The 14,029-nt window shown below is 41.2% G+C and overlaps 1 protein-coding gene across 1 annotated transcript; it reads left to right on the forward strand.

Annotated features, from left to right (window-relative positions):
• Positions 1 to 1,148: 1,148 nt before the first annotated feature.
• gli1 (GLI family zinc finger 1) lies at positions 1,149 to 12,892 on the forward strand (the record flags this gene model as incomplete). The annotated part of the gene is made up of 12 exons (XM_079242502.1): positions 1,149 to 1,241; positions 3,753 to 3,985; positions 4,500 to 4,601; positions 4,703 to 4,901; positions 5,915 to 6,083; positions 6,279 to 6,386; positions 6,681 to 6,821; positions 7,294 to 7,443; positions 7,973 to 8,137; positions 9,558 to 9,800; positions 9,927 to 10,245; positions 10,341 to 12,892. The coding sequence occupies exons 1-12, from the start codon at positions 1,171 to 1,173 to the stop codon at positions 12,890 to 12,892; spliced, it is 4,452 nt and encodes a 1,483-aa protein (XP_079098628.1). The 5' UTR covers positions 1,149 to 1,170.
• Positions 12,893 to 14,029: the final 1,137 nt, after the last annotated feature.

The following is a 14,029-nucleotide window of genomic DNA, read 5'->3' on the forward strand; positions in this document are numbered from 1 at the left end:
TGTGTTCGGATGTAATGAGCAGGTGCTTGTTCCCAAGATCTTTCCACTAGAATTACCTTACACATACAATCCTGCTGAAAGAAACTCTCAAAATGAGCTTCATACAAAGACCGCTTTGTCTTGTCTCCATTTTTCTCTTTTTTTGCTCGCATCCCTCAACTCTTGTCCTTTAACATTTGACACAAAGCTCAGATTTTTGTCATATATAAGACTGTTTCTCGTTAATAAAGTTGGAAATCTGTATGTTAGCAGTGTTTGAAGTGCACAACTGTTTTGAGAGGCAAGTTTTGTGGCTAAAACTAATACAATTTTTATTATTTATTACAGTTTTTATAATAATGTAAGTAATATAATATAAAAGATATTTATAAAACCCATTTAACTGTCTAAATGAAAAGAAATGAATTGACGGAAAAATATTCACATCATTGTTTGTGATTGTGTTAGGCAAACAGGAGAATTGCACATTTTCTTATTTCAGAGCAAAAAGTATTCAGCCTTTTTAAAATGCTTTTTACAGTGTCAAAATAGTGTAATAAAACTTGTATTCTCAGCTTTAAAATCAAGAGTTTAGGTCAAATTGTTGACTCAATGAATCACAGATGTTGATTTAATTTCACCTATAAAAAAAAAGGTACTTTTTTGTCTTAATGACAGTTGAGAGTCCTTCTGTTATATGTGAAAAACTTAAACATTGTTTTGTTAAATTGCGCTTTAGCTGATTTTCTCTTTCGATAATATTCCTATCTTGAGAGCCTATTTTTGAAAGCCAGTTGCACTCAGATCTTTCCCGGCAGTCAGGTAGATCGCATGACTTCTAATGCTTAATTTTACGCTCAACCTTTTATATACTACTTTTACATAAGTGACGGGTTTTACTACGTTGAACTAACACAGTTTAAAGTATGACTCAAGCTTTTCAGAGTTTATTTAGTCCTTAAACTGTTTTTCTTGGTTTTGGTTTAGTCTGTTATTAACATCCTACACACTTTTCTTTCTCTCTCTCTCTCTCTCCTGTCACAGTTGTTTGTGTGTATTTGGCTTTTCTTTCTGTTGGTGTTTAGCTTTGTTTAGTTGAGCTGGTTTTGTTTGGTTTTTACCCTGTTCTTTTTCTCTGTGTCTCTCTGCCAGGTCCAGGCTGTAAGGGCAGCAGTCGGTCCCGCAGCTCTAATGCCAGTGGACATGCAGCCACACCAGGGGCTGTATTACTATGAGACCTCATCTAGCCACCCTTCCAGAGGGTAAGACAGCAGTTAGCCAGATCTTTAATATTGATGAAAGATTACAAGCAAGTACAGTTTAAAACTAACCTTACAAGATGTTTCTTTTAGATTTACATGCAAAACAGATTTACCATGCAGTATATACTGTACATAGGATGTGCACGTTGCTTTCGGTCAATACACAATCTTTTCTTGAAGAATAAGTCTACCCCACTTACTTATCAGAAGCACTTTTTCTTATTTACTAGTCACCTCTTTGCATCATCTGCCCACACAGCTCAGAGTTACCAGATAAGAACACATAGGAGCCACCAGATAAGTAGGACTTCGGGAAGGGTAGCCTACAATGGCCATAAACCTAAAGGTTTCAGATTACTTCAAGTTCTGTATGTTTTTTATGTTTTCCTCTCATTCTTAATAAAAGATTCACTTCATTTTGACAGCAGAATTTACTCTTTACCCTCCCAAAAGAGAACTTCTGTCAAAATGTGTTTGGTTGTTTCTACACTCGTTTAAATTAAATAATTCAATTGCATGATCCTCCATTCAGTTCCCTTTTTTTCTTAAGAATGATCCTAAAAGCTCAGCTCACCTTACCTTTGGAGGTTTTTTTTTTTTTTTTTTAAATTTTCTGAACCAGATAAAATTGGGATCATTAGTACACAGACATGTTGAACCTCTTCAGATATGCTCTAGGTTTGAAAGATTCAGGTTCTTGAGTGCCCTCAGGACTTTTGCTTTTGCTCTTCTCTCGATGACATGACTTGATTTTCCTTCCGACAACTATCAGCTATGAAACGTCACATAGACAGATCTGTGCTGTTCCTTATGCAGTTATGTCAGGTAGATGTAAAACGTTGTGAAAGCATCTAAAGGACTGGTGATGGAAAAGAATGGAGCAGAACTCTGAAAATGAGTTAAAACATTGTAATAACCTGCTTATACTATGTCAAAAAAATGTAAAGCATCTAAAAATGCTTATTTTATTTTGCAATTAAAATTCCACCAAAACACCAATTTTGTATATAAGTGAGCTTTTGCCAGTATATTGATTGTTATCTGTCTTTATTTGTCCTTATTCTTTCTGCTTAAAGATGCATCAATCGTCTCATCACTGAAAAGTTTTTCTTTCATTTAGTTTATATCTCTGATCTCACAAGAGATCATAGATCTTATCATTTTCCTGTTTTATTTTATTGACAAACAACAGGAAACATAACTATTCTTCTTTAGGAGCATCCCAAGGCACAAATACTGTTCCTATTTTAATCACAGATATTCAGAGGTTGCAAAAGTCCACATCTATGTGCAATTGTTGTGGACACAGAGCTAGCTTAGCCTGTCACTCCTCCTCTGTGCTCCCTCTCTCCCTCCCTCCCTTTCTCATGCCACCCAGGTTGCGGGTGGACTCGGCCTCTCTCTGACAGCTGCTAATTACAGGCTGACCAGGCCCCGCTGCGCTCCGCATGACTGCCTCACGCCCCACTCAGGTTACCCAGAGTGAGGGAGAAGCAGGGATAGTTGGAGAGAAAGGTGGCTGGGCAGGACAGAGGAGCAAAAGGGGGGGGGGGGGGGGGGGGGGGGTGTAGAAAAGTACAACAGAAGGGGGTAAATGGTAGAAGAGAGGAGCAGAAAAGAGAGAAAAGGAGGGTGGTAAATTTTTTTGTGGCAGTGGGGGCACGGTGGATTATAGAGGCCAGATTAAGCTCCTGTGTGGAATAAACTCTGTGTTGAAAGAATGAAAGAACTGAAAGGGACGACTTATAGAGAAAGTGGATAGATGACGTCTGCTCAGAGGATGAGCAACAGGGACAGAGATTTAAAGCTGCAGAAGAAGCATCCATTCAGATTCATACGAGAACTGGAAAGTTCCAAGCTGCTTCTTTTTTTATTGCTTCTTTCTTTTTTTTTTGCTTTTTTTTTTTTTTTTTGTTTTGGTTTTTTTTGTCAGAAGGGGGAAAACCCAGAGAGGTGAATTTCCATTGTTGAAAGCAAGATATGCCATCTAGTGGTTGGAGAGATGCATCACAACACTATGAAGGGTGTTTTAAAACCCCACACTGACATTAATAAGATTTTCGTCATGCTTTTGGTCAGTTGTCTATTGTCACACTTCATCACAGTTAAAAAAAAAAATCCCCAAGGTACATGGAATATTTTTGTATTTACATTTATGCCTTCATTAATTCCTTCTTTGTAATTCTTAATTATGCATTTGAGTGAAAAGCAGGCCTTAGTACTTAGTTACAATTGCTTTCTGTGAAACTTTCAGTGACTTGCAACATGATTAAGTGCTGTCATTGCAATTTTATTTTGTCACATCGTGATGAAAAGTACGCAGAACTTTAATCATTTCTTCTTCAGGTATGAAGGAGAGTAAAATTTACAAAGGGAAAGCTCAGGGATGCTATACAACCCAGTCAGACGTGACCTGTTACTTTCTGAACCTTTGTGCAGCAGCTACTTTCCACATTCCCTTGAGCTGTACTCTTATGATTTCTAACGCCCTTACATTTCTGGTATTTGTAGCCTCGTCCCATCAGACCAGCCCCCCTACAGTGATATATCTTCGATGCGAGCTCCACTCCTTGACAGTTCTCCCCAGGACTGCCACGCCATGTATAATCCCATGACTCCCAGCATGACTCATGGATCAGGACCAGCGCAGGGGAATGGCCACTGCTTGGATCAATATATGAGACCTCCTCAGGCTCCTCCCCCACACAGTCTGATGGGCCACAGAGGCATGCCGCCCACAGAGAGTGAGTCAGAGTATCTTTTACATCTCCTTAATCTCACAACTGCTATTGATTAAGATTTAAGATACCTGAGAGACTGAAACTAAAACTTCACAGATTTCCACCAAAGAAATGATCAGAAGCAGTCAGTTGTTGGGTTTTACTACCAACATGTGTGTCCTTTACTTACTCCGCAGTTTGGAATTCCAGACAATTGGAAATGGATTTAATTACTTAAATAACTCATGGTACACTAGGGATAAAAATACCATTTTAAAAGATCTGATAGTCATACATTCATCCCACTCAGTCATGCCATGAGTTCAAACTGTCAAATAGTCTACCAGTATGAATTTTGGTGCCTTCTCTACAGTGGTTCATTTTCTCTAAAACAAAAGTCTAAATTGGAAGAAATTCAAGCCATCCATTGTTGTTTCACATACTGTAACAGAAAAGCAAGAATGTTATGTTCGCATTATCAAGTTACACCATCTCGGCAGTTGTGTGATCCAGAGCTTCTTGCTGTAATGTCCTACAGGTGGCAATGGCACCCCCTACTGTAACCAGAACAATATGATGCCAGCACATCACAACTTCTGCCAGGTTCAGCATGGCTCTGATCAGATTGGGTCAGGTGATGGTAAGAAAACATGCAGATTGAATTTAACTGAAGCAAGTAACAAAACCAATATGTATCAGAAAGCCAACCCTCTATTTTACCTTGCCTTCTGTTTCCTGTAGGTTCAAGGTACTCCACACCACGCTCTATGCTAAAGCTGAGTAAAAAGAGAGCTCTGTCCATCTCTCCTCTGTCTGATGCCAGTGTAGACCTGCAGACAGTCATCCGGACTTCACCCAACTCCTTGGTGGCCTTTGTCAACTCTCGCTGCAACCCCAATGCTGCCAGCTCCTATGGTCACCTCTCTGTGAGCGCCATGAGGTATCATGGTTCTTTGTTTTGTATGGTTCAAGGCTGAAGTTGTCTGAATTCTGACATGTTCAGCTGGAAACATATATGTCTGTAGACTCCTGCATCAGTGCGAGTAGATAAAAAGAATGATAGCTTGTTGTTAATTTGTTCCAGTCAGTAGCCACATTGAAGCTCTATGGGAGTCATTAAGTATGCGCGGAGCTATAATTATTGAAGGTACAGTGTGTAAGAATTACTGAAATCAAGTGGTAAAGATGGACATAGAAATGATCTCAAATGCTGACCACAGTTTTCAATGATGGTCGCGGGTCAGTGACCAAAATTCCTCCAGACATAAACATGCTTTCATCTGTGAGGGGATCCACTGGTCTCAAGTACTTCAAAATAGTGTGTAGTCTTTTATGTGTGCCTTTTGCCTTAAGGCGTTATTCCTCTAAAGTGTTCATCAAACAGTAGCTGTGTTTACATTGCAGTTTTTTGCTAAATAAAAGCGACATTTCTAAGTTTTGACAAACTGATATAGCACTTATCAAACAAAGCCGCTGGGGCAGTTTTAAAACTTAAAGGGTTCTTTCTTCACACATTATTTATCCATTCAGAGATATTGTTGCCCAAATGGGGGCACAAGTATGGCGGGTGCCATGTGTTTGGACTCCAGGTGATGAGATATAAATGGCTTGTTTTAAGAGAAAATAAGCATAAGTTATTTTAGTGAAGTGATTAAATACAAACTGAAAAATAGTTTTTAATCCAATGTTACATTTTTCTCTCATCAACCTCACTTTGTTTCACACTGCATCTTTAAATCAAGTAATATGCAGTTCAGAGATTTGTTTTACAATACATTAATTAACAAAATCTACATACAAGGCACAAATACAAAATAACATGCAGTATTTTCATGTTCTGCCTTTTATTTAAATCTTTCTGCAAATTATTTCATTACCACCTTTAGTTTGTGTTTTTTTGTTTTGTTTTTTTTTATTCTATATAATTGACTTAATTCGCCTCTCTCACTGCAGCCCATCCCTGGGTTATTCCAGCAACATCAGTTGTCAGTCCAGACAACAAGGGTCCATGTATGGAGGAAATGGGGGAACGTCTTTGGGTGGCCACACCCCAGGTCCCTGCCAAGCTTCCCGCTTACCACCACATAATCCTCGACTCCATGCGCCGCCCAAGCATGGACACGTAAGATGTCTCAAACTCATATTCCAACTTGAAGTAAATTCATCATCTTTGGAACCTCTGTCTCTGGCAGAAGTAATAAAAATGGCTAAAAGAGAAAAGCAGAAACCCAAGAGAACCTGAATGATAACACTCAATTCATGTGTGACTCTGAGGCAACCGACAACAAATGGGATATTGTTGCGTATTGCTTTGCAGCTGAAGACAGAACCAGGACTGGGAGGTGTGATGGATGGCATTAATGTGAAGAGCCTGGAGGAGAGGTCAGAGGGGGATCTAGCCAGTCCGTCTTCCACCGGCACTCAGGTATAGTGACTTCTCAGTATTAATAGTCATATTAACTGTTGTCAAATACACATGAAGAAATGTAAAAGAATTGTGTGCATGTCACATGTCAAAGAAAAAATGGATTGAAATACTTACTCGTGATCATGCAGCACATTACAGTCTGTGTTTATGAAGCTCTTGCTGGTAAGTAACTTGCATTTTATCACCAGTGGATTACATCTAAAATGCATTATTATGTAAAGATGGTGTTAAGATTAATGTACTGAAGAAACTTGGACTAACTGAATTTCTTCTCTACAAATTTCTCAACAGGACCCATTGCTGGGTCTTCTGGATGGCAGAGATGACTTGGACAAGGAGGACGGGAAGCCTGAAGCTGAGGCCGTCTATGAGACCAACTGTCGCTGGGAGAGCTGCAACAAGGAATTTGACACACAAGACCAGCTAGTTCATGTAAGACATTTATAAACCGGGGTTCAGCTACCAGTTGGAGTGAAAATCAGAGACTGGCAATAAGCGTCTCAAGCTCAGAGCAAGAGATACTGTGGATAAACTGCTGAAGACAATTGAGTAAAAAAGGGCACAAGCTGTTCAACAGGCTTTTGCAAATCCAAGGTATACATACAAACTAGGCACTGAAACATTACTGTGGACAGTATTATCTAACTGCAAACTGCATAAAAGTTGACACTGTGTTTTTTTTTTTTTTGTTTTTTGTTTTTTTAATTTAAATGTTGTACAGTGATTTACACATTTTATATTTTATTCTCAGAAAACATCAAATGTTGAAAGTAAAACCAAATAACTACAACAAGAAAGGAACTAAATGAATAAAAAACACACTATATGATCAAGTGGTGAATGATTTTAAATGCCAGTTCATATCACTAACAGTGAGTCTAATATTTATCTGTGTATCGTTTAGCACATTAACAATGAACACATCCACGGAGAGAAGAAGGAGTTTGTGTGTCACTGGCAGGACTGCTCTCGAGAACAAAGACCTTTCAAAGCTCAGTACATGTTGGTGGTTCACATGCGCAGACACACAGGAGAGAAGCCACACAAGTGCACTGTAAGTGGAAATCTCTTTCTTATCTATGTTTTTTCTGCTTCTTTTCCTTCTTTGGCATCATCACAATAAGGTCTACTGGTAAATTCTTTCTCGTGAGCCTCATAGGAAGACACATGAAAAGCCTCAAAGTTTTACCCTGATGACTTTCTTATGTCATTATCCATATACTTGGGGAAAAAATAACCTTGTAGCTTCACTGGCAGGTGGCAGGGGGGTGACCTCAATAAGGACCCGTCTTTTGTACTGATACTATCATACCTTGCTAATTTCACTAAGCAGTATTTTACAACCTACTTCTGCATTCAGACTTTATTTCAGCTTAAAAATAAATTAAGAGAGTGCTTTCAGGAAACATCTTGTCCGAATCATTCAAGTGCTGGTGACAATGCGTCATGTACTAAAGCTGAAATATTGTATATTTCTTAAACAGCATGTTTTTAATCAAATGGTTAGTGTACTGACAATTTCTGCTGTTGTCTTAGCTGTGGCTCAGCTGCTGTAAAGTCATTACCTTTATTTTCTGTTGTAGTTTGAAGGCTGTAATAAGGCCTACTCTCGGCTGGAGAATTTGAAGACCCATTTGCGCTCCCACACTGGAGAGAAACCATATGTGTGTGAACATGAAGGCTGTAACAAAGCCTTTTCCAATGCTTCGGACCGGGCTAAGCATCAGAACCGAACTCATTCCAATGAGGTACTGCAGTGTGAAGAAAGAAGAGGATTGGCAATGCTGTTACTGCTAATTCTATCAGCTGGCTTTACAATGAGACTTTTCTGTCCACAAGTGATGTTTATCAAAGTTCCTTCATTTATTTTCTTAACCATTTAGTCCAGTTAGGAGGTCGCAGGGAAGCTGGAGCCTATCTTAGCAATCATCAGGCGAGAGGCAGGGTACACCCTGGACGGGTCATCAGTCCATCACAGGTTCATCAAACTTGTTTACATTATTTTATTAGATGTGTTATTATAAATCAACATGCAGTTCTGCAAGTTGATAAAGGAGAAATGAACATCGTAAAGTATTAGCAAATGGAGAATATGTCATGTGTGGTGTGGGCATTGCAAAACACTAGTCTCTGCTATTAAAAATAAATATAGGCATCAGATGAAAGCACATTTTTAAGATGTGCAAAGATTTCTTTTTCTTTTATTTTACTTGCAAGATTAATGTATAGTTTATTTTCTGCAATTCTTGCAAGAATCAAATGAAAGTTTGACACCCTTAGAAAATGAGCTGTCTAATAAGTTTTGTCTCACAGTGGAACCAAACCGTTTTATTTCTATGTCTGGTTCATAACAGTGTTTAGTTATGTGCAAGATACAAGTGACAAAAGATTTTTTTAAATACTCATCATACTTGTTTCAAAAGTTAATAACCATAACCTTATTTAAGCAGCTGTCTTGCACTCTGCAGGTTTGATTTGCTTTCCAAAAGCAGAAAATGGTGTGTCATTGTCTTTTTAGGAGGTCATTTAATTAGTTTGTGAAGTAACTGCAAAATGGCTGTTTATCAAATTTGAATCAAAGGGAATTGAATTGAATCCTCATGGTGATAGGAAAGTTGAATCTCCGAATCTTGGATGGGGTTTGTGTTGCACGCCCATTCCAGCCCAGGTTCTCTCGAGGTACTCAAGGTTCCTGTAACAACCCAAATATTTTTATGTTTGGTTCATTGGGGATTCTTTTTTCTTTATTGGTCTTGTAACCCTGTGGTATACCTGTCTTCTTAAAGCAGGGTATGTTGAAACTGCAAAACCTAAAAGTGAAAAGTGCTTTGACTTAAATAACGTATGGCTTTGTCATTAAAACAAGGCTGTTAAAAAAATACCAATGCCACAACATTAAATTTAAATATGAATATTAGAATGAAGAGTGAAAAACATTTCCTCTTCACGAACTTCGATCTGTCCAGGGAGTGCCCTTCCTCTCAGCCGTTGATTGCTTGGATAGGCTCCAGCTGCCCCACAAGCTGAAATGGGCAAAGTGGTATAAAAAATGAATCAATGAATGATAAAATATTCCACACAAGAGATGCTGTTAGATGGAGAACTGACATGTAGGGACACAGCAGAAAATTATTCTTGTACCCTAACAGTTCTTTTGCTCGTTTACAGAAACCTTATGTTTGTAAGATTCCTGGTTGCACTAAGCGATACACAGATCCAAGCTCTTTGCGTAAACATGTGAAGACAGTGCATGGTCCTGAAGCCCACATCACAAAGAAACACCGTGGAGACACCGGCCCCCGACCCCCTGGATCAGCTTTGAACCCTGGAGGCCCAAACTCAGAACTTCTTCAGGAGAAAGAGGAGACACGCAGAGAAGACTGCAAGCTGTTGGCCCCCGAGTCTTCTCTGGCGAGTGTGAAAGTTAACTGAGAGCAAATTTGCTGAATAAAAAAAAAAGGAAAAACTACAATTTAATTCATATTTTAAATCTGTCTTACATTAATAAACCCTTGTTGCTTTCTTTTCATTTTTCAGAAGTCTCAGCCAAGTCCCGGTGGCCAGTCATCTTGTAGCAGTGAACGTTCTCCGCTGGGAAGCACAAACAACAATGACAGCGGTGTGGAAATGAACCTAAATGCACCGGGCAGCTTGGAAGATCTCACAGCATTGGAAGATGGAGGTGCAGGAGGAGGAGGAGGAGGAGGAGGAGGAGGAGGAGGGGAACCAGGAACAATGGGGATGTCAGCACAGGCTCTGAAGAGGCTGGAGAATCTGAAGATTGATAAACTGAAGCAAATTCGCAGGCCCACCCCTCCTGGCCGCTGTGCCAGTAACAAACTTCCTGCCATTCCAGGTATATGTTGTGTTAAAAGATAGAATTGAAAAATAACTCCAGATTTCAATTGATTAACTTTTTTTTTTTTAACTTTCTTGGATGTTCCTTTTCAGGTTCAGGGGAGAACGTGGGAATATGTGCACCTTCCCCACTTCTCTCAAATCGGCGTGTTATGGAATTGTCAAACCATGAGCTTGGAGGGGGATCGATTGCCTGCTCCACTAATGATAGAAGAGGAAGTGGCACGAGTAGCCTAAGCTCTGCCTACACTGTGAGCCGTCGTTCCTCTATGGTGTCTCCTTACCTGTCAAGTCGTCGCTCTAGTGAGGTCTCACAAATGGGAGGAACAGCAGGGGTAGGATGTCATCTTTTGAGCCTGGAACAAGCTGGTGGAGACCCTCTCTCACCTGAGACCAATCGCAGAGGACCTCCATGTCCTGGAGGAGGAGGTTTACCAGGTCTTCCTAATTTAACGCCTGCTCAGCAGTATAGTCTAAAGGCTAAATACGCTGCAGCCACTGGAGGGCCTCCACCTACTCCTTTACCAAATATGGAGCAACCAGGTACTCCTGCCAGAAGAGCAGGTATTTTGAGTGAGTACCAGGGGCAACCCCTACCTCCTTTTCTTCAGCAAGGTGGTCCTCGTCGACACAGTGCCAACACAGAATATGGTACGGGTGTAATCTACCCTCACCAGGCTGCAGGTAACAACACAAGACGAGCCAGTGACCCGGTTCGGTCAGCAGCAGATCCACAAGCTCTTCCGAAACGATTCAATAGCCTTAATAATGTAGCCATGATGGGCCGCAGGAATGCACTCCAACACCGTGGTTCCGAAACCAGTCTTGCCCGCCACATGTACTCCCCTCGTCCTCCTAGTATTACAGAGAATGTGATGATGGAAGCTATGGGTATGGAGCACCATCTCACCCCTGTTGACACCAGGGACCGGGCCATTATGATGACTCCTGGAGAGAGAAACTTCATGGGCTACCAGCAACAGAATCAAACCATTGTAAGTGGAGACCCTGTTTCAAACCAACTGTCCCCAAGCCATGACTCTCTGAGCTGTCCAGACCCGGTTTACATGCAGCAGCATTACACAGGCCAGGGAGCAGAAGTCACTTCCAGGGCTGGTAGAAATCCAATGGGCCAGGCAAGGCCTACTCAGCCAGAGGGGATGTCAAATGCACTTATCCAACAGGCTGAGTACAGTATGAGCACCTGCCAGCTCAGTCCTTCAGGCCCCCACTACCCTAATGTAGGCCAGGGTGGTGACACTGGAGGCCCTTGGAATGACACCCACAACCATGTCCAATCTTCCAACCATGCTCTTCAGAACCAGAGAGTAATGCAGTATTCCGATCCAAGTGTGCAGCCTCAGCCGACACAAGCCCACTTCAGCAACCAAGCAACCCTCTACAACAGTTCTGATGGAACTCACAAGCTCATTATCAAGCCCGAGCAGCAGTTTCACCCTGGGATGGGTGGTGGAAATGCCTGTCAAAGTGCTAAGCTCCATCAGCAACGGATGCTTCTGCAGCAAACACAGGGTTACCCACAACAGACCGGCCAGGTAATGATAAGGAACAACAACAATGGCAGTTGTAATTTCCAAGGGCAAAACTCTTTCCCCAATGAAAGTGGGTTGAACTTAGGCTGTGCTGGGTCTGCTCTGTCTGATGGCCAGAGGTCAGAAACTCCAATGATGCAAGTGAAGGAGATGATGGTGAGGAACTATGTGCAGTCCCAGCAAGCACTCATGTGGGAACAGCAACAAGAACAGCAACAGCAAAGTGGAATAAAACCCCCTCCTCTTAATGACAACATGGATCTCTGTGCACAGACAGCAGCGATGCAACATAGCCCACAAAACCAGAACCTTTATTCCAGCCAGACATATCCATCCTATCCCAACCAGAATTTGGTAATGAGTCCCAGTGCCCACAGCCAAGCATCCAGCTCAGTGACGCCTAAAGACCAACAACTGACAGCGCTCCAAGGTACATGCTATAATCAGGAGATGGTAGTCCCCAGGCCACCTCAGGGACGGAAACCTCTCAGTCGCCAGAACAGCCTGTCACAGATTGGAGGAGGCTACCTTGGCAGCCCACCGCACCTCAGCCCTGTCCACTCCACTTCCAGCCCAAGACGAGGAGTTCGTCTTCCTCCAGTCCAGCTTCCACAGCACCCTCAAAATGAAATGTTCTCTCCCTCAAACAACAATAACACCATGTACTACTCTGGCCAGATAAACATGGGTATAGAGAAGCACATGGACCCCCAAAATGGGCCTTGCCTTAACCAGCAGCACAGTATGGGGTCTAATCTGGATGCGGCAGGTGGTGCAAAGTCTTCTCCCATGGCTCCCTATCCAGAATCTGGCCCCATTTCGAATGCCTTAGAAAACCTTGACTTGGACAATGCTCGCATAGACTTTACTTCCATTATTGATGATGCTGATTCTTCCTCATTTAGTCCAGTCAACAATCCTCTTCAGGGTCAGCCTGGGACAACTTCTCAGGCCTCATCCCGACTCACCACCCCACAAACTTCTGTCAGCCTTGCTCCAGGTCCTAGTCTGTCAAACATGGCTGTAGGTGACATGACATCCATGCTTACCTCACTGGCTGGGGAGAATAAGTACCTGAACACTTTATCTTAGAGGACCCTTTGGCAGCTAAACATTCAGGCTAACAATCATTGACTCTGGCCTTCCCGAGGTCTAAAACCTCATTTTCTGTTGCTTAGAAGGATTTCTCCTTGTACTTGCAATAAAGAGACGGAAAATCTTTGAATGGAACATTTTTCAAATCAGTCAACATTATGTACTGCATTCTACATAAGACCTAGATGCCTTTATGCATAAAACCTAACCTGCCAGGATCCTGAACTATCAAGGGGTGTATTGCTTACTGTAGACCCATGTAAAAGGGATAACTATGTTTTGGTTGAAAGTTGAGATCAAGCTATTATACAGTCTCCTCAAAGGTTTAAAAAATTCTAAAAACCTTAAATCCAAAGGTGCCTGATCACCCCTATCCCCTTTCTGAATTTACTTCCTGCTGCCTTGGTGCCTTAGTGTGAGACACAAAACTATTTGCCTGTAATGTAATGACAATGCTGAACTTTTTTGCTGAACAGGTATTCCCTACCCAAAGGGCTTTGTCAACAGTGGAGCAGAGAGGTATTCATGTAAATACGTTTTATATACATACAGAATGTAGTGTACATGACAATGAGACTTGGACAGTTATCTGCTGTCTTTTGATAGTCTGCTTGAATTCATAAGCCTGGTCTTCAAGGACTGAAATATTAGTAAAAATGGTTGTTTGAAGAAATAAGAAAGGTTCGCTTCTAGCGATCAAAAATTATTTCTCTGAGCAGCTAAACCTTTTTCTGTATTGCTCGGGACTTACTCCTTTTCAGGATCGACACAATCTGTACAAATGGCCTATCAGTATTTCTACATATACACAAATGCAGAGCAGTCACAGCCATTGTATCCTAATACTTGTGCCTCAAACACACATACACACACACACACACACATACACTCTCAGGACTTGTTTTGAATCTTTGGTGTTCACATTACATGTATTTTATACTTGCCTTTCCAGAGAGTTTGCACTCCACATGTTTACTGTAAAAGTTCCTAAAGCAGCTGTTTACTTATTTTTTTCATTTCTGTTTATGAGGAATGTGCCTACCCCTTCTTAGGTACATAAAATGAGCAAAGCTCAAGTGTAATATGGATCGACATTCACCTCCAAATGGCAGCATGTATAACATCAACATACTG

Source organism: Telmatherina bonti (genome assembly GCF_933228915.1).
Source record: "Telmatherina bonti genome assembly, chromosome: 6".
Lineage (NCBI taxonomy): Eukaryota > Metazoa > Chordata > Actinopteri > Atheriniformes > Telmatherinidae > Telmatherina > Telmatherina bonti.